The sequence below is a fragment of the Scyliorhinus torazame genome, chromosome 5 (genome assembly GCF_047496885.1).
Source record: "Scyliorhinus torazame isolate Kashiwa2021f chromosome 5, sScyTor2.1, whole genome shotgun sequence".
Taxonomy (NCBI): domain Eukaryota; kingdom Metazoa; phylum Chordata; class Chondrichthyes; order Carcharhiniformes; family Scyliorhinidae; genus Scyliorhinus; species Scyliorhinus torazame.
In genome coordinates this window covers 248,254,308-248,280,443 of record NC_092711.1, presented here as the reverse complement: position 1 = coordinate 248,280,443, position 26,136 = coordinate 248,254,308, and the positions used below count along the sequence as shown (strand labels likewise).

General features: G+C 49.2%; 1 protein-coding gene across 2 annotated transcripts in view; it reads right to left on the bottom strand.

Annotated features, from left to right (window-relative positions):
* Nucleotides 1-26,136, bottom strand: part of LOC140421019 (endothelin receptor type B-like) — a 58,430-nt gene that overhangs the window by 13,316 nt on the left and 18,978 nt on the right. For both annotated transcript variants that reach the window (XM_072505308.1, XM_072505307.1), the window contains one exon: nucleotides 7,574-7,686. In XM_072505308.1, the coding sequence (XP_072361409.1) occupies nucleotides 7,574-7,686 (113 nt within the window). The remainder of the gene's footprint in view (nucleotides 1-7,573; nucleotides 7,687-26,136) is intronic.

Below are 26,136 nucleotides of genomic sequence, written 5' to 3'. Positions count from 1 at the left end.
ACAAGGCAAGTGAGGGGAACAGAGACATGGGTCTAAATTTTTCTTCCAGAGTTGGGGAAATTGGACATAACTGGAGAAAGTGACCAGAAAGGTCATCTTTTGGTTCCTGGGGGTGATAGCTGGAATCAGACCTGCTGCCCCAGGAAAGGGTTCAGAGGCAAGCTGCGCAAAAGACTTGCCTCTGTGAGCCGGGACTTTATCCGAGCACAAAAAAAGTATTAAAACTTTTTTAAAACTTATCCTGCAGTCTGAGAGGAAGAAGCTGAATCCGATGTAACGGTATTACAATTAAATAAGGGTAACTACAAAGAGGAGGAGCTGGCCAGAGTTGATCAGAAAGGGAGCCCAGCAGGGAAGACAGTGGACAATGGTAGGAGCGTTTGGGGGTTATTAGGGAGGCACAACAGATATTCATCCCAAGGAGGAGGAAACATGCTGAGGGGAGGACGAGGAATCCATGGCTGAAGAGGGAAGTCAAGGACAGCATAAAAGAAAAAGAAAAAGCATATAAAGTGGTGAGGATTAAGTGGAAACCAGAAGATTGGAAAGCCTTTAAAAGCGAGCAGAGGACAACTAAACAAGCAATAAGGGGGGAGAAGATGAAATATGAGTGTAAGCTAGCTAGCAATATAAAAGAAGATAGGAGGAGTTTTTTTTCCAATATATAGAAGGTAAGAGAAAGGCAAAAATAGACATTGGACCACTGGAAAATGAGGCTGGAGAAATAATAATTGGAAACTTAAATAATAATAGGAAACAAAAAGATGGCAGAGGAACCGAACAGTTATTTTGCATCAGTCTTCACGGTGGAAGACTGGGATGCCAGAGCTCCGGGAGAATCAGGGGGCACAGATGAGTGTAGTGGTCATCACTAAGGAGAAGGTTCTGGGGAAACTGAAAGGTATAAATCACCTGGACCGAATGGACTACACCCCAGGGTTCTAAAAGAGATAGCTGAGGAGATTGTGGAGGCATTGGTGGTGATCTTTCAGGAATCACTGGAGGCGGGAGGAGTCCCAGAGGACTGGAAAGTGGCTAATGTAACACCCCTCTTTAAGAAGGGAGGGTGGCAGAAGATGGGGAATTATAGGCCGGTTAGCCTGACTTCGGTAATTGTTAAGATTTTAGAGTCTGTTATTAAAGATGAGATTGCGGAGTACTTGGAAGTGCATGATAAAATGGGACTGAGTCAGCATGGCTTCATCAAGGGGAGTCATGTCTGACAAATCTGTTAGAGTTCTTTGAGGAGCTAACAAGGAAGTTAGACAAAGGAGAACCAGGGGACGTGATTCACTTACATTTCCAGAAGGCCTTTGATAAGGTGCCGCATAGGAGACTGTTAAATAGGTTATGAGCTCATGGTGTTAAGGATAAGATCCTGGCATGGATAAAGGATTGGTTGACCGGCAGAAGGCAGAGAGTGGGGATAAAGGGGTCTTTTTCAGGATGGCAGCCGGTGGCTAGTGGTGTGCCTCAGGGGTCGGTGCAGGGACCACAACTTTTCACAATATACATTAACGATCTGGAAGAAGAAACTGAAGGCACTGTTGCTAAGTTTGCAGATGATACGAAGTTATGCAGAGGGACAAGTAGTATTGAAGAAGCAGGGGGGCTGCAGAAGGACCTGGATAGGCTAGGAGAGTGGGCAAGGAAGTGGCAGATGAAATACAATGTGGAAAAGTGTGAGGTTATGCACTTTGGAAGGACCTATCTCTCTCTACCCATCCTATCCATGTATTTGTCGAGATGCCTTTTGAGCACCGTTAATGTATCTGCTTCTGCAACCTTCCCTGGCAACGCGTTCCAGGCACTCATCACCCTCTGTGTAAAATACCTGCCTCGCACATCTCGAAATGAAATAACAATTTTAAAGTGTTGATTGATGAATTCACTATTTTAAAAAAACATTCGTTGATGAAAATCCATTCACTACATATGACTTCCTTCAGTTATTTAATCCCTTAAAAAACAAGCATTTATAATCATAGCCCCATTTCAAAGACTTTATAAGCACTTGGAGCTGTCAGTCAAACTGAATTGATAGACAATTCACTGTGAAAAAGATAAGATGTGAAATCAGTGATGCAGCACAATTCTTATAATGATAACCCTCAGGCTTATGTTGTCAGCAAACAGAAGTACTTTTAAGTCATCTATATTTGTCATTTTGGGCATTAGAAACAATCACACAAATATACAGGCATGTTTATATAGCATAAGCTTGGGAAATTTGTATTGTGATTGATTGCAATGGGAACACCTTCATTGTGGCTGTGATGGTTTTGTGGCATCTGAATTTCCCAGGCTTGAACTTGGCATAGAAATTATGCCACTGTAAGATCAATGTTGAAGACACAAATCATCATGCTTTTATCGTGTATGAAATGCCTTCATGCATAATTAAGACATCTACTATTAAGTTAAGACGTCTGAGTTTGGTCAAGTAAGCTGGCAGGCAGGGGATCAGAGCAAATCTTTAGTCCTTATACATAACAAAGATGATATCATCTACTCATATTCCAGCCCATGATGGCTTGTTATGGATTGCAAATTTAGTCTTCATTATCCTTTTTAAAGTAAATGTGCACACTGGGACATCGTGTTATTTTGCAAATGTCCGGTGACTGGAATATTGACATAATGTGCACAAATGTATTGACAACATCAATGAAAATCAAGCAAGGTCCTTATTTTTAGAGAACTTTATAAAGAGTGGATAGTATGTTATTTAGTTTGCTATTTACAAAGAACACTTATGACATTTGTTTTTTATGAAAATAAAAGTAAATATGGCATGAGTTTAAATCTAGGTGCTTTATTTTCCTGATGTTGAGGTTTTTTTTATTTGTTCATGGGACGTGGGCATCGCTGGCTGTGCCAGCATTTATTGCCCATCCCTAATTGCCTTTGAGGGGCAGTTAAGAGTCAACCACATTGCTGTGGGTCTGGAGTCACATGTAGGGCAGACCGGGTAAGGACAGCAGATTTCCTTCCCTAAAGGACATTAGTGAACCAGATGGGTTTTCCCGACAATTGACAATGGTTTCATAGTCATCATTAGACTTCTAATTCCAGATTTTTATTGAATTCAAATTTCACCATTTGCAGTGGCGGGATTTGAACCTGGGTCCCAAGAGCATTACTCTGGGTCTCTGGTTTACTAGTCCAGTGACAATACCACTATGCCGCTGCCTCCCCAGTACTGAGCCAGTAGTTTGGCAGATTTGGTAATGAACCTAGTATCTTGATTAAAGCCAGCAATTATAATATGTTTAGGGAAAATACTTAAATATTTTTTGCCCTAGTCCCAGTCAGACAGTGCAAATATCTGGACTTAATTCTGGCTTGTAACTGGTAAGTGATTTCTCTCTCTTTGACTTTCTCTTAGCTGTGTAGTGTAGTTCAAATTTAACTTCAGTTTTAAGTCATGGCAGGAGAGCTCAGACCCGTGTCATGCTCCTCTTGTGAGATGTGGCAAGTCAGGGACCCTTCTGGTGTCCCTGACTCCTTCATCTGCAAGAAGTGTGTCCAACTGCAGCTCCTGTTAGACCGCTTGACGGCTCTGGAGCTGCGGATGGACTCACTTTGGAGCATCCGCGATGCTGAGGAAGTTGTGGATAGCACATTCAGTGAGTTGGTCACACCGCAGATTAAAATTACTGAGGCAGATAGGGAAAGGGTGACCAACAGACAGAGGAAGAGTAGGAAGGCAGTGCAGGGATCCCCTGCGGTCATCTCCCTCCAAAACAGATTTACCGTTTTGGAAACTGTTGGGGGAGATGGCTCACCAGGGGAAGGTGGCAGCAGCCAGGTTCATGGCACCGTGGCTGGCTCTGCTGCACAGAAGGGCGGGAAAAAGAGTGGCAGAGCTATAGTGATAGGGGATTCAATTGTAAGGGGAATAGACAGGCGTTTCTGCGGACGCAAACGAGAATCCAGGTTGGTATGTTGCCTCCCTGGTGCAAGGGTCAAGGATGTCTCGGAGCGACTGCAGGGCATTCTGGAGGGGGAGGGTGAACAGCCAGCTGTCGTGGTGCATATAGGCACCAACGATATAGGTAAAAAACGGGATGAGGTCCTACAAGCTGAATTTAGGGAGTTAGGAGTTAAACTAAAAAGTAGGACCTCAAAGGTAGTAATCTCAGGATTGCTACCAGTGCCACGTGATAGTCAGAGTAGGAATGACAGGATAGCTAGGATGAATACGTGGCTTGAGAGATGGTGCAAGAGGGAGGGTTTCAAATTCCTGGGACATTGGGACCGATTCTGGGGGAGGTGGGACCTGTACAAATCGGACGGTCTGCATCTGGGTGGGACCGGAACCAATGTTCTCGGGGGGGTGTTTGCTAGTGCAGTTGGGGAGGGTTTAAACTAATGTGCCAGGGGGATGGGAACCGATGTAGGAAGTCAGTGGGGACAGAAACAAAAGGCAGGAAGGGAGAGTGTGTAAAGCATGACCAGAGAAAGCAGGGCAGAGAGCAAGGAAGGTCTACATTAAACTGCATTTATTTCAATGCAAGGGGCCTGACGGGCAAAGCGGATGAACTCAGGGCATGGACGGGCACATGGGACTGGGATATTATAGCTATGACTGAAACATGGCTAAGGGAGGGGCAGGACTGGCAGCTCAATGTTCCGGGGTACAGATGCTATAGAAAGGATAGAACAGGAGGTAAGAGAGGAGGGGGAGTGGCGTTTTTGATTAGGGAGAACATCACAGCAGTACTTAGAGGGGATATATCCGAGGGTTCGCCCACTGAGTCTATATGGGTGGAACTGAAAAATAAGAAGGGAGAGATCACCTTGGTAGGACTGTACTACAGGCCCCCAAATAGTCTGCGGGAAATTGAGGAGCAAATATGTAAGGAGATTACAGATAGCTGCAAGAATAATAGGGTGGTAGTAGTAGGGGACTTTAACTTTCCCAACATTGACTGGGACAGCCATAGCATTAGGGGCTTGGATGGAGGGAAATTTGTTGAGTGTATTCAGGAGGAATTTCTCATTCAGTATGTGGATGGACCGACTAGAGAGGGGGCAAAACTTGACCTCGTCTTGGGAAATAAGGAAGGGCAAGTGACAGAAGTGCTAGTGAGGGATCACTTTGGGACAAGTGACCATAATTCCATTAGTTTCAAGATAGCTATGGAGAATGATAGGTCTGGCCCAAGAGTTAAAATTCTTAATTGGGGCAAGGCCAATTTTGATGGTATCAGACAGGAACTTGCAGAGGTAGATTGGGGGAGACTATTGGCAGACAAAGGGACGGCTGGTAAATGGGAGGCTTTTAAAAATGTGTTAACCAGGGTGCAGGGTAAGCACATTCCCTTTAGAGTGAAGGGCAAGGCTGGTAGAAGTAGGGAACCCTGGATGACTCGAGATATTGAGACTCTGGTCAAAAAGAAGAAGGAGGCATATGACGTACATAAGCAACTGGGATCAAGTAGATCCCTTGAAGAGTATAGAGATTGTCGAAATAGAGTTAAGAGGGAAATCAGGAGGGCAAAAAGGGGACATGAAATTGCTTTGGCAAATAATGCAAGGGAGAATCCAAAGAGATTCTACAGATATATAAAGGGGAAAAGAGTAACTAGGGACAGAGTAGGGCCTCTTAAGGATCAACAAGGGCATCTATGTGCAGAGCCACAAGAGTTGGGTGAGATCCTGAATGAATATTTCTCATCGGTATTCACGGTGGAGAAAGGCATGGATGTTAGGAAACTAAGGGAAATAAATAGTGATGTCTTGAGAAGTGTGCATATTACAGACGAGGAGGTGCTGGAAGTCTTAAAGCGCATCAAGGTAGATAAATCCCCGGGACCTGATGAAATGTATCCCAGGATGTTGTGGGAGGCTAGGGAAGAAATTGCGGGTCCCCTAACCGAGATATTTGAATCATCGGCAGCCACAGGTGAGGTGCCTGAAGATTGGAGAGTGGCGAATGTTGTGCCCTTGTTTAAGAAGGGCAGCAGGGAAAAGCCTGGGAACTACAGACCGGTGAGCCTAACGTCTGTAGTAGGTAAGTTGCTAGAAGGTATTCTGAGAGACAGGATCTACAAGCATTTAGAGAGGCAAGGACTGATTCGGGGCAGTCAGCATGGCTTTGTGCGTGGAAAATCATGTCTCACAAATTTGATTGAGTTTTTTGAGGGAGTGACCAAGAAGGTAGATGAGGGCAGTGCAGTAGACGTTGTCTACATGGACTTTAGCAAAGCCTTTGACAAGGTACCGCATGGTAGGTTGTTGCAGAAGGTTAAAGCTTACGGGATCCAGGGTGAGGTTGCCAATTGGATTCAAAATTGGCTGGACGACAGAAGGCAGAGGGTGGTTGTAGAGGGTTGTTTTTCAAACTGGAGGCCTGTGACCAGTGGTGTGCCTCAGGGATCGGTGCTGGGTCCACTGTTATTTGTGATTTATATTAATGATTTGGATGAGAATTTAGGAGGCATGGTTAGTAAGTTTGCAGATGACACCAAGATTGGTGGCACAGTGGATAGTGAAGAAGGTTATCGAGGATTGCAACGGGATCTTGATCAATTAGGCCAGTGGGCCGACGAATGGCAGATGGAGTTTAATTTAGATAAATGTGAGGTGATGCATTTTGGCAGATCGAATCAGGCCAGGACCTACTCAGTTAATGGTATGGCGTTGGGGAGAGTTATAGAACAAAGAGATCTAGGAGTACAGGTTCATAGCTCCTTGAAGGTGGAGTCGCAGGTGGACAGGGTGGTGAAGAAGGCATTCGGCATGCTTGGTTTCATTGGTCAGAACATTGAATATAGGAGTTGGGACGTCTTGTTGAAGTTGTACAAGACATTGGTACGGCCACACTTGGAATACTGTGTGCAGTTCTGGTCACCCTATTATAGAAAGGATATTATTAAACTAGAAAGAGTGCAGAAAAGATTTACTAGGATGTTGCCGGAACTTGATGGTTTGAGTTATAAGGAAAGGCTGGATAGACTGGGACTTTTTTCCCTGGAGCGTAGGAGGCTTAGGGGTGATCTTATAGAGGTCTATAAAATAATGAGGGGCATAGATAAGGTAGATAGTCAACATCTTTTCCCAAAGGTAGGGGAGTCTAAAACTAGAGGGCATAGGTTTAAGGTGAGAGGGGAGAGATTCAGAAGGGCCCAGAGGGGCAATTTCTTCACTCAGAGGGTAGTGAGTGTCTGGAATGGGCTGCCAGAGGTAGTAGTAGAGGCGGGTACAATTGTGTCTTTCAAAAAGCATTTAGATGGTTACATGGGTAAGATGGGTATAGAGGGTTATGGGCCAAGTGCGGGCAACTGGGACTAGCTTAATGGTAAAAACTGGGCGGCATGGACTGGTTGGGCCGAAGGGCCTGTTTCCATGCTGTAAACTTCTATGATTCTATGATTCTATACTTAATTCATGTAGGGGAATTTTGTTCAATATCCTTTTGGCAAATTCTGCTAGCCATATTGGCGGTTGGCTACTTAATTTAGTTTGGTAATAAAATGTCTGTTGAAATATATGATCAGCACAGTAATAACTGTCTCTTCCGTGAGTTAATTGTTTGAACAAGGTGAAAATAAAAGAGTTCTTTTACCTGTCAATGCTCAGTGCGCATAGGCTGAGGACTGTGATACCAACGGATGCCTTCTGGACAAATGGTACAAACTTACATATTTCAACGCCAAAAGGCCAGTCTACAGCCAGTAGCTATTAAAAACGAACAAAAAAAAGATTGCTATTAAAACATTAAAATAACAGTTATTTATATTCATTCAGCACCTTTAATGTAAAGAAATGTACCATGTACACAAGGTGCTTCACAGAAACATTAGAACATGAAGTATGACACTGAGTCACATAAGGAGATATAGGTCAGATGACCAAAAGCTTGGTCAAGTGTGGAGAGCAAGGTCAAGAGACGGAGAGGTGTAGGGAGGGAACTCCAGAGCTTGAAGCCAAGACCACTGAAGGCACGGCCACCAATTGTGGAGCAATTACAATTGGGAATTAGAAGAGCTCAGATATCTCAGATGATGGTGGGGTTCGGGGAGATTACAGTGATAAGAAAGGTGCAAGGCCAAGGAGGGATTTGAAAACAAGAATGAGAATTTTAAAATCAAGCTGTTGCAGGACCAGACACCATTCTAGGTCAGCGAACACAGGGGTGATAGGGGAAGGGGACTTTATGCGGGTTAAGCCAGAGGACAACAGAGTTTTGTATGACCTCAGGTTTGTGGAGTGTAGAATGTGGAAGATCAAGAATGTGTGAATTGGAATAATTTAGTTTGCTATTTAGAGTAATGAACCATGGGAGAGGACAGAACCATATAATAATTGGAAATTTTATTTTACAATTGTCATGGGAGTGTTCCTTTATGAAGTGTTTTGTCTTATCACATGGCTTCAGTGATGTCATTGTGTGGGTGGAGCTGGGCTGTGGCTCTGAGTTTTACTTTCGCTTTGGTTTGGGGCTGTTTTGTGGCTCTGTGAGTTTTTGCTTTCGGTTTCACATTTGGCTGCTGAATTCAGACAGAGAAGTCTTGTCCTGTTTCTCTCTCTCTGCATTTTAAAAGCTGTTTCCAGATTACTTGATAACTTGAAAAGAATAATTGTTTTCTGGAAGAAATTCAAACCTGCTGTTTTGGAATGGACACAAGAGCATCTAAACCAGGTCTTGAGTGCTGTGTGCTGGGCCACAACTTTGTAAAGGGTTTTCTGACTTATGGGATCTTGTTATTAAATTGAAACAGTTTAAGAGGGAAATTTATTAAGAGTTATAAATAGTGTACTGTAACTGCGCGGGGTATTTATGTTTGTAGATGATAAAAATGCCTACTGTGTGTGTTTATAAAAATGTTAACTAAATTCGTAGAATAAACTTTGTTTTGATTAAAAGTGCTTAAGGCATCTGATGAATATCACCTGAAAGGCAGGCTCTTGTGCTCATTGTAACCAAAGTTAATAAACAGTTTAGGTGAACTCCGTGATATACTTTGGAGTTTTCTAAACCCTGGCCCAAAACACAAGTTTTATGATAAATAAACAGTCATAAATGCATGAAAAACATTGCTACATAATACTCAAGATACATCCAGTGGTCTCATAAATTCAGTCTTGGCTGAATTGTTCTGGGAACTGAAGGTACAGTTTAGATACGACAATCAGGAGAAGTTGCACTCTCCAGTGAAGCTGCCTTTTGTGGAGTTCCCAGATGGAAGGGATTAATATAAGTGACATCAATGAGCAGGATTTTCAATATATGCTAGAAAGGGAAAAAGAAATCTCCAAATCGTGAATTTTGAATCAATGCATTTTACAGCTATTTTTCAACAAATTAGCCATTTGACAAAATGTGGAACTTTGTAACTGTTTAGTCATATATTAACATTTTAGTTTCCAAAATTTGCTATAACTTTTTAAGATGAACCATTCTATGTCCGGGTGAACGGACATCGCGCGACAATCGCCAGGCAGGAATATTCCCTTCCAGTCGGGGAACACTTCAGCAGTCGAGGGCATTCAGTCTCTGATCTTTGGGTAAGCGTTCTCCAAGGCGGCCTTAAGGACGCGCGACATCGCAGAATCGCTGAGCAGATGCTTCTAGCCAAGTTCCGCACACATGAGTACGGCCTCAACCGGGACCTTGTATTCATGTTGTATTACATTCACCCCCCACCATCTGGCCTGGGCTTGCAAAATCCTACCAGCTGTCCTGGCTTGAGACAATTCACACCTCCTTAACCTGGGGTTACCCCCCTCTGGCTCTGTAAAGACTTAATTACTTGCAAATGCTCGCATTCAAAGCATTGTCTTGCATTTTTGACTTTGTCTATATAAATGTTTCTGGAACCTACCTCTTCATTCTCCTGAGGAAGGAGCAGTGCTCCAAAAGCTAGTGATTTTAAACAAACCTGTTGGACTTTAACCTGGTGTTGTAAGACTTCTTAATGTGCTCACCCCAGTCCAAAGCCGGCATCTCCACATCAGGATTAGAAAAGGGATGAGAGTTCAGAGAGCGGTGGACTAAGGAAAGGTATGAGAGTTCAGAGAGCAGTGGAGTTAGGAAAGGGGTGAGAGGTCAGAGAGTAATGGGGTTAGAAAAGGGATGAAAGGTCAGAGGGCAGTGGAGTTAGGAAAGGGGTGAAAGGTCAGAGAGTGGCTGTGAGAGTTCAGAGAGCAATGGAGTTAGGAAATGGATGAGAGGTCAGAGAGCAGTGGAGTTAGGAAAGGGGTGAGAGATCAGGAGCAGTGGGGCTTGCCAGTTTGGAGCGTGAGGACAATCGGAACCACATTCGGAAACACAAATGTAAGTTGATTGACTGGTGAGTATTGCTGCTCAGGAACTGATTTTATACAACTGGCAAATTGAAAACAATAAAACTATTAAATATCAATATATTTTATTGTTATGTAAAGTTTATTGCTACTATTAAGGTGAATTAGGTAATTGTAGGTTTTCTCATTATTAGTAAGGTTTATTAATAGTAGTAACATTTACTGTGGCTCGTTAGTATTGATAAGGATTATTAGCAGAAGCAAGGTTAATTATTAAATAAGGAAATACTTGGCTGCTCCGACCCCAAGAATGCACATCCTGTGATATGTGGGAACCCCATGTGTTGGATTACCATTTGTGCAGAAAATGTTGTCAGTTGCAGCCACTTTCGCTCTGGGTTTCAGACATTGAGCAGCAATTGATGTCATGGTGACACATCTGCAAGGCTGAGAGCTTCATGGATAGCAGGTTTATAGAAAGCACAATCCAAGCTTAAGTGTATGCAGGGTGAGAGGAAATCATACATACATACGAAATCATACATACATACAATCATACAATTAAGGCCATTTGGCCCATCGAGTCTGCACTGGCCCTTGGGAAAGAGCACCCCACTTAAGCCCACGCTTCCACCCTATCCCCAAAACCCCACCTGACCTTTTTGACACTTAAGGCAATTTACCATCGCCAATCCACCTAACCTTCACATCTTTGGACTGTGGGAGTAAACTGGAGCACCGGGAGGAAACCCACGCACACACGGGGAGAACGTGCAGACTCTGCACAGATAGCGACCCAAGACGGGAATCGAACTTGGGACCCTGGAGCTGTGAAGCAACTGTGCTAACCACTGTGCGGCCTTGCTGGAATGGGTGACCACAGACAGGTAGTGCAGGAGCCCTGTAAAATTTGCAACCAGTATTCAGTTCGAAATCATGCTGAGAGTGATGGTTCAACATCTGGGAAGTGCAGCCAAATCCACGTCCATGGAACCATATGACTCCATTGTACAGGAGGATACAAGGAAAACTGGAACAACATTAGCGATAGATGATTCAATATTTAGGGCATTTCTGAAGGCACAGATGTGAATCCAGGAAAAGGTGTTGCGTCTCTGGTTCCAGGGTCAAGGATGTCACTGAACAGCTGCAGAACACCCTGATAGTGATCCACATTGGTATGAATGATAGATGCAGACAGAATTTAGGCAGCGAGGTAGGAAATTTGCAAGCATAACCTCAAAAGCAGTAACTTCTGGATTACTCCCAGTACCACAACCGTGAGTATAGAAATAGGAGGCTAAAATTGATGAATTTGTGGCGGGAGGGAGGGTTTTAAATTGTTTGGACATTGGAACTGAACTTTGGCACAGATGGGATGAATTTGGGATGGATGGGATTGAGTCCCTGGCATGCTGTTTTGCTACTGCAACTGGGGAGGGTTTAAACTAACTTAGCAGAGGCGTGGGAACGAAAAGTTAATATCAGAGGGGAAAGCCAAGGTGCATAGAATACTGGGAAAGCATTAGTAGAAAGAATAGTAAGTTTAATATGTGTGGGTCAAAGTAAGGAAGAAAGTAATAACATCTAAATCAGGGTTACTGTGCATGTATGTGAATGCATAGAGTGTGGTACACAAGATTGATGAGTTACTGGTGCTGATTGCCATGTGGAAACACAATGTTGTGGTTATAAGGATAGAATGTATTTGGCTGGAGCTAAGAAACAAAAAAAGGTGCAATGACATTGCTCGGTGTTGTGTATAGGCCACCAACTGGTGAGAAGGATATAGAGGAACAAATTTGCAAGGAAATTATAGAGAGGTGCAAAGCGAGTAGCTATATTAGGGGACTTTAATTATCAGAATATGGACTGGGATAGAAGTACTGTCAAGGGCAAGGGTTCTTAGAGTGTGTTCAGGAAAAGTTTCTCCAATTGTATGTTTCCAGTTCAACAAGAAAGGAGGCAGAGTTAGATTTGGTTCTTGATTATGAGCTGGGCCTAGTGGATCAAGTGTCAGCGGGAGAACATTTAGGAGAAGGGCTTCTAAGGTTCAGGCTGACTATGGAAAAGGACAAAGAACAATCCAGAGTAAGAATAATTACTGAGGGAAAGACAATTTCAATGGGATGAGAACAGATCTGGGTTGAATAAATTGGGTCAAAGAGTGGGGCAGAAAACCAGTCGCTGAACAATGGGCTAACTTCAAAGAAGAGATAGTTCAGGCATAATCATGGTATATTTCCGTGAAAGAGAATGGTAGGTCAAATAAAGCTAATTCTTTTGGGGTGACAAAAGAGATTAAAAAATTAAGATTAAGAAGAAAAAGTGTGCTTATGACAGATGCAATTGTAGAAAATACAATTGAGAATGAGGCTGAATGGTGGCACTGTGGCGCAGTGGCTTCGCACTTCCGGGGGCTAGGCCAGCGGCGGAGGGGTTGGCGCCGCGCCAACCGGCGGCGAAGGGCTGCCGCGAGTTGGCGCATGCGCAGAACCGCCGGCATGTTCTTGCGCATGCGCAGGGGGGGTTTCTTCTCCGCACCCACCATGGCGGAGCCCTACAGAGGCCGGCGGAGGGAAAGCGTGCCCCCCATGGCACAGGCCCGTCCGCAGATCGGTGGGCCCCGATCGCGGGCCAGGCCACCGTGGGGGCCCCCCCCAGAGCCGGGTCCACCCCCGAGGACTCCGGTAGACAGCCGACAAGCCAGGTCTCGCAGTGATAGACCATGTCCAATTCACGCCGGCGGGACTGGCCGAAAACAGGTGGCCACTTGGCCCATCAGGGCCCGGTGAATTACCGGGGGGGGGGGGCTGCTGCCAACAGCCCCCGACCGGCGAGGCGTGATCCCCGCCCCCCGCCCGAAAACCGGAGCCGGAGAATTTGGCAGCCGGCGTTGGAGCGGCGGGACAGGATTCACGCCACCCCCCGGCGATTCTCCGACCCGGCGGGGGGTCGGAGAATCCTGCCTCAGAGGTAATTAAAATTGATAAGGGGGAGGTATTGGATTGGCTGACCAAGCTTAAAGTGGATAAAGTACCAGGACCTGACGAGGTGCATTCAAAAATATTATGAAAACAAGAGTGCAAATTGCCCATAATTTTTCAGTTTTCCTTCTTAGCTGTCTTAGCTATGAGGAATGGTTGAATAAACTCGGTTTGTTCTCACTGGAACGAAGGAGGTTGAGGGGCGACCTGATAGAGGTCTACAAAATTATGAGGGGCATAGACAGAGTGGATAGTCAGAGGCATTTCCCCGGGGTAGAGGGGTCAATTACTAGGGGGCATAGGTTTAAGGTGAGAGGGACAAGGTTTAGAGTAGATGTACGAGGCAAGTTTTTTACGCAGAGGGTAGTGGGTGCCTGGAACCCGCTGCCGGAGGAGGTGGTGGAAGCAGGGGCGATAGTGACATTTAAGGGGCATCTTGACAAATACATGAATAGGATGGGAATAGAGGGATACGGACCCAGGAAGTGTAGAAGATTGTAGTTTAGTCGGGCAGCATGGTCGGCACGGGCTTGGAGGGCCGAAGGGCCTGTTCCTGCGCTGTACATTTCTTTGTTCTGTGTTGTTCTTAGACTCAGGCATGGTGCCAGAGGATTGGCGAATTCCAAATGTTAAAAAAAAATAAAGATAATATCCATAGAATCCATACAGTGCACAAGGAAGCCATTTGGCCCATCAAATTTGCACTGACCCTTGGCCCACGCTACCTACATGCACTCCCCAGCCCTATCCTCATAACTCCACCTAACCTGCACATCTTTGGACTGTGGGAGGAAACTGGAGCACCTATAGGGAACCCACGCGGACAGGGGAAGAAAGGGCAAACTCCACACAGTCACCCAAGACCGGAATTGAACCCAGGTCCCTGGCATTGTGAGGCAGCAGTGCTTGCTACTGTGCCATTCTACTGTGTTCCCCTGTCAATCTCAGTGACTATACCTCAGTCAGTTCAACTTTTGGTTGTGGGGAAACTTGTAGAAACTTGTGTAATCCAGGACAAAATAATCATCAGATGGACAAATATGAGATAATTAAAGAATGATAGCATGGATTTTATAAGGAAAACAATGTTTTTAACCAACTTGGAGTTTTTGACGAGGTAATGGAGAGGATTGATAAAGGAAATGCAGTTGATGTGGTGTACATGGACTTCCAAAAGGCGTCTGTTACAGTGCCACACAACAGACGTTTGAGCAAAGTTATAGCTGGAATAAAAGGAACAGTAGCAACATGGATAGGATATTAGTTGAGTGACAGGAAATAGAGACGAGTGGTTAATTAATGTTTTTCTGGCTGAAGGAAGGTTTGTAGTGAAGTTTCCCAGGGGTCAGTGTTTTGGGTCCCTTACTTTATCTGTTATATATTATTGGCCTTGACCTTGATGTACAGGACACAACTTCAAAGTTTGTGAATGATATGAAATTTGGAGGCATTGTGAGCTGTGAAAGGTATTCTGTAGAACTTGAAAAGGACAAAAGAAATTTTAAAGCACATAACACATAGGGGTAGGCCATTCAGTCCCTCAAACCAGCTCCACAATTCAATACTATCATGGCTGTTCTGATGTGGCCTTAATTCCACTTTCCTGCCTGTGGTATTATAGGTATTACGGTACCTGATAGGCTAAAGCACCATTGGTGGAAACTGTATGCTTTCTATTGGTTAGAATGTATGATAGCTCCGCCCTGCTCGGCGGGGTATACGAACCAGTGCCGCCCCAGCAGCCTTCATTCTGTACCTGAGCTGTTGGGGGAAAACTCTAGCTTATTAAAGCCTTCAGTTGGACTACAACCTCGCTTTAGTGGTCATTGATCGTGCATCAATTTAACAAGCTATTTTTATTAAGAAGAAAGGATGGAGCTCCGAATCAAGCCAGAGTGTCTGCAACGTAGCCCCCACGTGGCGAACTCAGCAGCAATCTTTAAGCACTGGCTGGCGTGCTTTAAAGGGTATCTCGGGACGGCCGAAAACGCACCCATGGGTGAGCAGAAACTGCACGTCCTGCACTCAAGGGTGAGCCCGGAGATTTACACCCTGATCGAGGAAGCAGAAGACTTCAATGCAGCAATAGAGCTGCTAAAAGGACACTATATTTGCCCAGTAAACCAGGTTTACGCCCGGCATCTGCTTGCAACAAGGTGACAAACCCCTGGGGAATCGCTGGAGAAATTCTACCGTGCACTCCTGGTGTTGGGAAGAAGCTGCAGCTGCTCGCAAGTTTCGGCGAGCGAACACACGGAACTCTTAGTCCGGAAAGCTTTCGTGGCAGGTATGCTATCTTCACAAATCCGCCAGCGTCTGTTAGAAAAGGACACCCTGGGTCTCAGGAAGGCACAGGCCCTTGCAGGCTCCCTGGACGTGGCCTCCAGGAACGCCTGCGCTTACGTTCCCGACTGCGCGGCAGCCCCCTGGGCAGCGTGGAACCCCTCCGCGGCCGACCCCGAGACTTCCCCCATTCCCCCACAGGCCTGCGCTGCAAGGCAGCCTGGCAACCCCGGGGGCCACGCTGCTACTTTTGCGGGCAGGCCAAGCACCCCCGCCAGCGCTGCGCGGCCCGCGCATCCACCTGCAAGGGATGTGGCAAAAAGGGCCATTTCGTGGGGGGTATGCCAGGCCCGTGCGTTTGCCGAGGTCTCCAGCGGCGAATACAGACCACAAACTTCTCCACGGGCCATGTGCGGCCAGCGGTCGCCGCCATCTTCATATTCCAGGGCCACGTGCGGACCCTGGGCGCCGCCATCTTGTTCCGCGGGGCCACATTGGATCCACGGTGGATCTCAAGTCCGCCTACCACCAGCTCCCCATCCGTACTAGTGACCCCAAATACACTGCCTTCGAGGCAGATGGGCGGCTCTATCACTTCTTAAGGGTTCCCTTCGGTGTCACCAACGGGGTCTCGGTCTTCCAGTGCGAGATGGACCGAATGGTTGACCGGTACGGTTTACGGGCAACATTCCCGTGTCTCGATAATGTCACCATCTGCGGCCATGACCAGCAGGACCACGACACCAACCTCCGAAAATTTCTCCAGACCGCTACAATCCTTAACCTTACATACAACAAGGATAAATGCGTGTTTAGCACCGACCGCCTAGCCATCCTCGGCTACGTAGTGCGAAATGGAGTTATAAGCCCCGACCCTGAACGCATGCGCCCCCTTATGGAATTCCCCCTCCCTCCCTGCTCCAAGGCCCTGAAATGTTGCCTAGGGTTTTTTAGCTACTACGCCTAATGGGTCCCCAACTATGCGGATACGGCTCGTCCCCTGATCCAATCCACAGCTTTTCCCCTGTCGATAGAGGCCCGCCAGGCCTTCAGCCGCATCAATGCAGACATTGCAAAGGCCACGATGCACGCCATCGACGAGTCCCTCCCGTTGCAGGTCGAGAGCGATGCGTCCGACGTAGCCCTGGCGGCCACCCTCAACCAAGCGGGCAGACCCGTGGCCTTCTTCTCTCGTACCCTCCATGCTTCCGAAATCCGCCACTCCTCAGTCGAAAAGGAGGCCCAGGCCATAGTAGAAGCTCTACGACATTGGAGGCATTACCTGGCCGGCAGGAGATTCACTCTCCTCACGGACCAACGGTCGGTTGCTTTCATGTTTGATAATGCAGAGCGGGGCAAGATTAAAAAATAACAAGATCTTGCGGTGGAAGATTGAACTCTCCACCTACAACTACGAGATCTTGTATCATCCCGGGAAGCTAAACGAGCCTCCTGACGCTCTGTCCCGCGGCACATGTGCCACAGCACAAGTGGACCGCCCCCGAGCCCTCCACGAGGACCTCTGCCACCCGGGGGTCACTCACTTTTTCCATTTTGTCAAGACCCGCAACCTGCCCTACTCCATCGAGGAGGTCGGGACAGTCACCAGGAACTGCCAAATCTGCGCGGAGTGCAAACCGCACTTCTACAGGCCAGAGAAAGCGCACCTGATAAAGGCTTCCCGTCCCTTTGAACGCCTCAGCATGGACTTCACCTCCCCTTCACCGACCGCAACACGTACTTCCTGAACATGATTGACGAGTACTCCCGGTTCCTATTCGCCATCTACTGCCCCGACATGACCGCAACCACCGTCATCAACGCCCTCCATTGCATCTTTGCACTGTTCGGGTTCCCCGCTTACATACACAGTGATAGGGGGTCCTCCTTTATGAGCAACGAACTGTGTCAACTCCTGCTCAGCAAGGGCATCGCCTCAAGCAGGACGACCAGTTACAACCCCCGGGGTAACGGACAGGTAGAAAGGGAGAACGGAACGGTCTGGAAGACCATCCTACTGGCCCTACGGTCCAGGAATCTCCCAGTCTCCCGCTGGCAAGAAGTCCTCCCGGATGCCCTCCACTCCATCCGGTCACTGCTTTGTACGACCACCAATCAGACACCCCACGAACGTCTCCTTGTCTTCCCTAGGAAATCCTCCTCTGGGACCTCGTTCCCGACCTGGCTGGCAGCACCCAGACCCATCCTGCTCCGAAAACACGTGCGGACCCGTTGGTCGAGAGGGTCCATCTGCTCCATGCTAACCCCCAGTACGCCTATGTGGCGTACACCGACGGCCGACAAGATATGGTCTCCCTACGGGACCTGGCGCCCGCCGGAACCCCATGCACAACCCAGCCACCAGTCCCACCCTCCCCTCCACCGCAGCACCTTACAGGAGGATCGGTCCTTCCGCCGGCCCCGTCTAGGCCCCCCCACCCACTGACGCCCCCCGCAGGCGCTCCCTTACTAGGTCAACCGTTTTCCCCACCAGCGCCGTCAAGGGGTGCCGAAGCTGCCATGGAGATCAAAGCCACGTTCCCGGAGTCACAAACGCCCGAGCCTCCACCGGAGTCACCACCGAAGCTCCGACGATCACCGAGGCCGACCAGGGCCCCCGATCGACTGATTGCTTCATTTTAATTGTAAACTGTAAATATAAACCATCAAATGTACATAGCTATCAGAATTGTAAATAGTAACTAAACACTGTATGGAGGTATTACGGTACCTCCATAACTAATTATACCACATTGCCATGTCTTGTAGTTTCAGGCCACCACCCCCGCCGGACTCTTTTTTAACAGGGGCTGAATGTGGTATTATAGATATTACGGTACCTGATAGGCTAAAGCACCATTGGTGGAAACTGTATGCGTTCTATTGGTTAGAATGTATGATAGCTCCGCCCTGCTAGGTGGGGTATAAGAACCAGTGCCGCCCCAGCAGCCTTCATTCTGTACCTGAGCTGCTGGGGGAAACATCTAGCTTATTACAGCCTTCAGTTGGACTACAACCTCGCTTTAGTGGTCATTGATCATGCATCACTGCCTGTCCTCCATAACCCATGACTCCCTTGTCGATCAAAAAGTTGCCGAACAGCCTTGAATATATTCAATGACCCAGCCTCCATTGCTTACTAGGGGAGAAAATTCCAAACATTAATGACCCTTTGAGAGAAGAAATTCTTTCTCATCTCTGACTTAAATGCGAGACCAATTATTTTGAAACTGTGCCCCTAGTTCTGGCTTCCTGCACACAGAGAAACATCCTCTCAGCATCTACCCCATCAAGAGAAAATGCTGGAAAATCTCAGCAGGTCTGGCAGCATCTGTAGTGCTCTCCCACAAGGGGAAACAATCTCTCAGCATCCACCCCATTGAGCCCCTTGAGAATCCTATATGTCTCAATAAGGCCTCTCGTTCTTCTAAACTCCAATGAGTACAGGCCCAACCGTATCAACCTCTCCTCATAATAATATCCCATCACACCTGAGATCAACCCAGTGAACCTTCTCTGGACTGCCCCCAATGCCAGTCTATCTTTCCTTAGATAAAGGGGCCAAAACTGTTCACAGTATTCCAGGTGTGGTCTAGCTAGTGCCTTGTATAATTTAAGCAAGACTTCCCTATTTTTATACTGGAATTCTGGAAAGTGGAGATGAAGGTGTGAAGCAGGAGGATGGGGTAGGAGGAGGAACTCTATGTCAGAGGATATGCACAGGAATATACAACTGGAAAGGATTACTGAATAACAGTGAAAAAGGTCATGGGAAGATTTGAAGGTGTGAACAAAGATTTTTTTGGGCAGTTTGGGAGACTATTGGCGGGATTCTCCACTCCCGCGCCGAAGTGCCCACGCCGGCGTGAACGCCGTCGAGGTTCACGACGGCGCGAAACGGCCCCGATCCCGACCGATTCAGGCCCCGACAATGGGCTAGGATCGGGGCCGCGTCATCTACACACGCCAGGCCTTGTCGCCGCGTAAAGGCGGCGGCGCATAGATAACGCGGCCGGCGCCGCATAACTGGCGTCACCCGCGCATGCATAGTTGCCGTCCTCTCTAAGTCCGCCCCGCAAGAAGATGGCGGACGGATCTTGCGGGGCCGCGGAAGGAAGGAGGTCCTCCTTCAGAGAGGACGGCCCGACGATCGGTGGGCACCAATCGCGGGCCATCCCACATTTGAGGTACCCCCCGGTGCAGGATCCCCCCTAGCCCCCCCGCAGGCCGCCTCCACAGCGTTCGCGCGCTGTTCCCGACGGCAGCGACCAGGTGTGGACGGCGCCGGGGGGGACCTGCCGTTTTGGCCTGGCCGCTCGGCCCATCCGGGCCTGAGAATAGCGGGGGTGCCGGAGAGTCGCCATTTTGGGTGTCTCTGGCGATTCTCCGGCCTGCGGCCCGCGGAACTCGACCGGGCCGTTCCCGCCGCTTGGGAGAATCGCGGGAGGGCGTCGGACCGGCGTCCTGGGAAATTTTGGTGGCCCAGGTGATTCTCCCAACCGGCGCGGGAGTGGAGAATCTCACCTAACGTTCTCCCGCTGGAAGTGAATTGCTCCTGGTTTGCGCTGGCGCGAACAGCGTGAACAAGTATGAAAGGAAATGAAAGTAAACAATTCAGACACCTGCCTGTCTAAAAGCTATTACCCTTTCAATTTCAGCCTTCTATTTATCTTTGAAAGTGAATAGAAGTCTTGCAGGTCAAAGGATCTGAAGGTGTTTAAAGCCTGTGATGTGTTTTAGCTTTCTATGAAGTAAACGCCGCTACTTTATACACATCTGTCTGAGGTAGCAGATGTAAGGAACAGGTAAGTGAAAATTCAGAGGTTTTTCACTGTTTCTGCCTGGACTACTCTTTAGCTTACAGGCAGGGGTTACTGATGGGTAGGAGGTCTGATGGCTGGGGGTGTGGGGGGTGTGGGGGGGTAGAGTCTGTGATGTGGGGGTTTCTGATGGGTTCTCTGATCTGGGAGTCTCCACCATGGAGGGTCTTTAATGGAAGGATCTCTGATCGGTGGTCTCTGATATGGGGGGGGGGGCTCTGATAATGCGGGTCTCTGATGGGGGCCTCTGATATGGGGGTTTGATATAGGGGGTCTCTGATATGGGGGTCTGTTGGGGGGATTGGGTGGGCTGGGCAGGATTTGCATTGTGCAGGACCCTCCTATAGACTTTGAGAGCACCCATGTTAAATACGTATCCCCTTGACCCACTGCAAGGTCAGGCTTGCAAATACTTGCACCAATCTACACCCACGTGAATACCGGCCAAGAAGGCCGGAGCATCACGGAGGCATGGAGAATACGATGTCCAAACCGTTAATAGGATGTAACTGGGTTCAAATTACCAATTTGCATCCTCCCACTGGTGCAGAGCGCGAACCTCGATGCCAACGCCTATGGGGTACCGGATCATTGCAATCAGCGCTGATCCCATTTTTTTCCCGACGGAAAACTCTCTGCTGCAACGGGAACTCCGTTACCGGTGGTGGAGAATCCCAGCCCATATATCTGTTTAAGTATGTATGGGATCATTAATTGTGGCATTCTGATGAGTTATGTTTCATGGATGGTGAAAGTAGGGAGGCCGGCAAGGAAAGCACTGGAGCGATCAAATCTTTAAGTGATAAAGGTGTGGATTTTTTGACAACAGTCAGTGATAAGCAGTCGATGCTTTGGAAATGAAAAAGCAACTTGGACAGTATTTGGGGGAGGAGCAGGGTTCTATCATTAAGGCACATTGCCAGGATTTTATGGTTCCTCGCACGTGGTGGGATATGACAGTCTCGCCGAAGTAAATAGCAATGTAAGTGGCCCCCACACACTTGCTGGCGGGAGACACACCATGGCAGGCCCCTAAAACCCTGGCCTATGATGCTGCATCTATGGACCAAGGCGGAGTTGGCAGCTGTGAAGGTTGATGTAGTGAAGGAGTGAGGCATGTAGGTGCAAATGGAAAGTGAAGAGGGTAAGTTTAATTTTGCCAGCATATAGTTGGAGAAAATTTGAGTACATCCAAATCTTTATATTGCTTAGACAATTGAGGCTGCCAATAGCTAGGAAGTCAAAGAAAAAGTGGAACTGAATGAGGCCAACACACGAGTAGAAGTTGATTCCCTGCTACTGGATAAAGTCACCATGGGGCAGCATGTAAATAATAAGAAGGGGAGCCTGGATATAACACCATAGAGTTAAAGTCCGCAGAAAGGGAGAAGCCATTGGAAACAATGGATGATGCGTCATGCAAGAGTGAAATCACAAATTAATTATGTGATCATCTGCATGGAAGAAATCCTCAACACACAGCCTTACAACATATAATGATTCTGATCCATTAATGCCCACATCTACATTCACTGCTGGTGCCATTGTGAAACTATTGAGTGTTACCTATAGAGGTGGATCAGCACTTAATCCTTAATGAACCAGTGGATTCTGCATGATCTTAAATTAGCTTGATAAATTGAATGGTCTCCACCATGGCGGAGGTGGAAGAGACCCCCTCCACTGCGCATGCGCGGGGATGCCGTGAGCGGCCGCTGATGCAACCGCGCATGCGCCGTCCGGCAAAGTCAGTTTCGTGCCAGCTGGCCGGGCACCAAAGGCCTTTCCTGCCAGCCGGCGGGGCGGAAATCAGTCCGGCGCGGGCCTAGCCCTTCAAGGTGAGGGCTCGGCCCCTCAAGATGGGGAGACTTCCGCACCTTCGGGGTTGCGCGATGCCGGACTGATTCGCGCCGTTTTTGGCGCCGGTCGGCGGACATCGCGCCGATATCGGAGAATCCCACCCCTGATCTCCAAAAACGGAGATCAGGGGTGGGATTCTCCGACCCCCCGCCGGGCCGGAGAATCGCCGGGGGCTGGCGTCAATCCCGCCCCTGCCGGTTGCCGAATTCTCCGGCACCGTATATTCGGCGTTGGCAGGAATTGCGCCTCGCCGGTCGGCAGGCCCCCCCCCCACCCCCCGGCGATTCTCCGGCCCGCGATGGGCCGAAGTCCCGCTGCTGGAATGTCTGTCCTGCCGGCGAGGATCAAAACACCTCTCTTCCCGGCAGGACTAGGCGGCGCGCGCGGGCGGGCCCCGAGGTCCTGGGGGGGGGGGGGGGGGGCCGCAGGGCGATCTGGCCCACCGATCCACGGGCGGGCCTGTGCCGTGGGGGCACTCTTTTCCCTCCGCCTCGGCCACAGTCTTCACCATGGCCGACGCGGAAGAGACACCCCCCCCGCGCATGCGCGGGGATGACGTTAGCAGCCACTGACGCTCACGCGCATGCACGGACTTCCGCCGCCCGGCGAAGTCCTTTCGGCCCCGGCTGGCATTGCGCCAAAGGCCTTTCCCGACGGCTGGCAGCCCGCCAACCACTCCGGCGTGGGGCTAGCCCCTCAATGTGACTGCTTGGCCCCTAAAGCTGTGGAGAAATCCGCACCTTTGGGGGCGGCCCGACGCCGGAGTGGTTGACGCCACTCCATCGCGCCGGGACCCCCCGCCCCGCTGGGTAGGGGAGAATCCCGCCCCAGATGTGAAGGCCACGCTGGGGGGATTGAAGGCCATTGAAGCTCCGGGCGGCCTGGGACAGGGCAGGGCAGTATCCTTGAAGTACATTTGGCACCAGGGCAGTGCCAATCTGGGCACCCTTTAAAAACGGTGCCCCAATATCTGAGGAGCCGGTCTTGCTGACGACTTTAGTTCCCCACTGCAGAAAAAAATTCCTTATGGGAGTTCCCAGTGAGAAACACCCCAAGCTCCAAAAGAATGACTTAAGGGAGCGATGTAATGTTCGCATTGCGCTTAAGCAATAGCACAACGAGGCTGAAAACGAGAACCCCGCTGTGCGCCGATTGGCTTGTGATCTATCAGCCACTCCCGTTGGTGAAATCAGCAACCCGCCCTAGCAGGGCAAGAATCCAATAATCATCACTTAAGGCCAATCTACTTACAATTAGAGGAAGCAACCCCCTATCTAACGGTCTCCCGTAATTTAACGGCCTCTCCAGCAAGTGGTCATGTGGGCGCTGATTAATACTCCTTTTTAAAAACGGGAAGCTGGCAGAAGGGCTGCTGTGGGGATCTGATCAGGTGAGTAGCCATCTTCGCTCCCCAGGGGCACTGAGGTTGCTGCTCCGGTGCTTTTGGGAGGGGTGGGCGAGCCCCCGGGGGGTGCGGTCTCACTTGGAGTGTACGCCAGCGGTGGTGGTGGGTGTGCGGAGTCAGGAGGGGTGGGACGAGGCGGTGGGAAGATGGGTGTCTCAGCACCCGCGGGTCTGCCATGCTACCCCTTGGATTGAACCCCGCCCCTGCCTGACCCCTTGACCACCCATATCTCCCACTGACTGCGAGCTTAAGGCAATCTTAGTTAAGTGAGCACTTCACACATCCCAAGTGGATTCCTGTGGGTGGGTAGGCCATGTAGCAAATTGGAGTTATTGCCCAGCATCCCAATCAGACCGTGATGCCTGGACACTGTGCCTGAACACTGTGGGAAGCTAGATCATGAATGCAGCCAGGACCTCTATGCCTGGGGAGCTGGGGCAGGGGATTGGTGCTCAGCCCGCGTTGCAGAAGAAAGTGCCAGAGGCATCATATTTCTCGAGTTTTTTAATGCTATACATATGTGTCCCCACCTGCCCCAATTCTCCGATGGTGCCGCCCCACCTTCCCCACCCCTCCCCCCATCGCACCCTCCCCCTTACCCCGAAACCCAAGTGCCCTCTCAGCGATCCTCGACCTGCTTAACCTTCCGTGCTCTACCACTGAACCTAGGTGTGCCCCCAGGATGCACATCAGAGGTGGAGGTGAGAAGTACTGCCTCCCACATCAAGTGGCATTTGATGCCCCTGGCAGGCGTCCTCTGGGTGCCCTGGGACTGGGGGCATCACATGTCCCATCGTGCCACCCTCTTTTGGTGCTGACTCCGAGACATATCGTTGTCAGCGGGTGGAGCTCTGGGGAGCTGGGGCTGCTGCCGCCACTCTGTAGGGCGGCTCCGGGTTGGCATCCAGCGCCCCATGCTGCTGGGCGGTGCGCATAGGGCCCTGGGGTTCAACTCGAGATGGAGGGGCTGCCCCTCCATCATTTGATTCTGCCAGCCCTGGCGGCTCCTCTGCAGCATATTGTTGACACCCCGGCGAAGGTCCTCAGTGACTTATTACAGGCTCCGCAGCGCCTTGGCTGTGCCAACTTGAGATTGGGACGTTCTCTGCAGTGCCTCAACAAGGGCCTGTTTTTTGTAGGGGGTGAGGACTATGATGCCCTGCATCCTGCCCCCCGTCTGGGCCATCTCCTGTCTGTTGTGTGCCAACTTATCCTGCAGGGACATGGAGGGGAAATCGTGAGCTGCACACTTCGTTCATCGCGGGGGTGGGGGAGCAGATAGTGAGTATGGGCGAGAAGAGGGGTATGCGGGTTCAGGGGAGTATGGGGGGTATGGGGGAGGGGCGGCATTGGCAACACAGCTGGACGTGGGTGGGCCGGGGTACAAAATGTGCTGGGCAAAACTGGTACCACGTGCATGTTCGGGAGGGGGGGGGTTCGGGAGTGGCGGGTGGGGTGCCAATAGGCCGTGCCAACCTACCTGTGCGGCCCGGTGGAGGTCGTTGACCTTCTTATGGCACTGGGCTGGGTGCCAGTCTTCCTGTGACGCACCCCAAACTGACGACCGCTGCCATTCCCTCCCAGGTGGCACTGGTTGCCCTGTGGTTGATCCTACAAGCCCCATGGGGGAAAAAGGCATCCCATTTGGTCTCGTTGGGTCCAGAAATCTGGCCAGGTCGGCATCCCCGAATCGTGGGGTTGTTCTCCTCAGGGGCATGGCTGTGAGTTTGTTTTTGGTTGGTTGTGAATGAGCGGTTTAAGTGCTGCTCTCCCTTGTTAACGGGGGGCTGGCGAGTGCGGTCCTGGCCAATCAGCTAGCGGGACAGTAATTTGTAGCCTAAAGCCCGTGGGGCCTCGTAAAGTGGGCCAATTAATATTTGATACCGGCGATGGCCATGCTGGGCTGAGTGTCAGGAAGCCTGCGGCTCTTCCCGCTCGCTACCACACTTAGAAACGTTTCCATTAAATCGCACCCTTTGCGTGGGTGAATACTGGTCTGAGTCACGCCCATACACCCGGCAGGAATCACCCTTCCAAACCCAGCCCAAATTAATAATAATTGCTTATTGTCCAAGTAGGCTTCAATGAAGTTATTGTGAAAAGCCCCTAGTCGCCACATTCCGGCGCCTGTCCGGGGAGGACGGTACGGGAATTGAACCCACGCTGCTGGCCTTGTTCTGCTTTACAAGCCAGCTGTTTAGCCCACTGTGTTTAAATTACAGTGTTCGTTTGGGGAGAATGGCACCCTAACTTTTATCAGATCTATTCCTTCTCTCCCTCCAAATATTCTAGTTCTTGCTCCATAAAGAGCCTAATCCTTCTTCGAATCTAATTATTTTATATCTATAGAATTTGATCTTACCCCCTCCACAATAAAATCTGAGTACTTGTAACCACATCCCACTCTTCCATTTTCTATTTCTCCCAAAGAACAGCCTGGCACTTTTTAAAAACAGGATATCATCATTCCCTGTCTACACAGACTTACCGACCCAATAAATTTAAACCTTTTCATGGGAAAAACTTG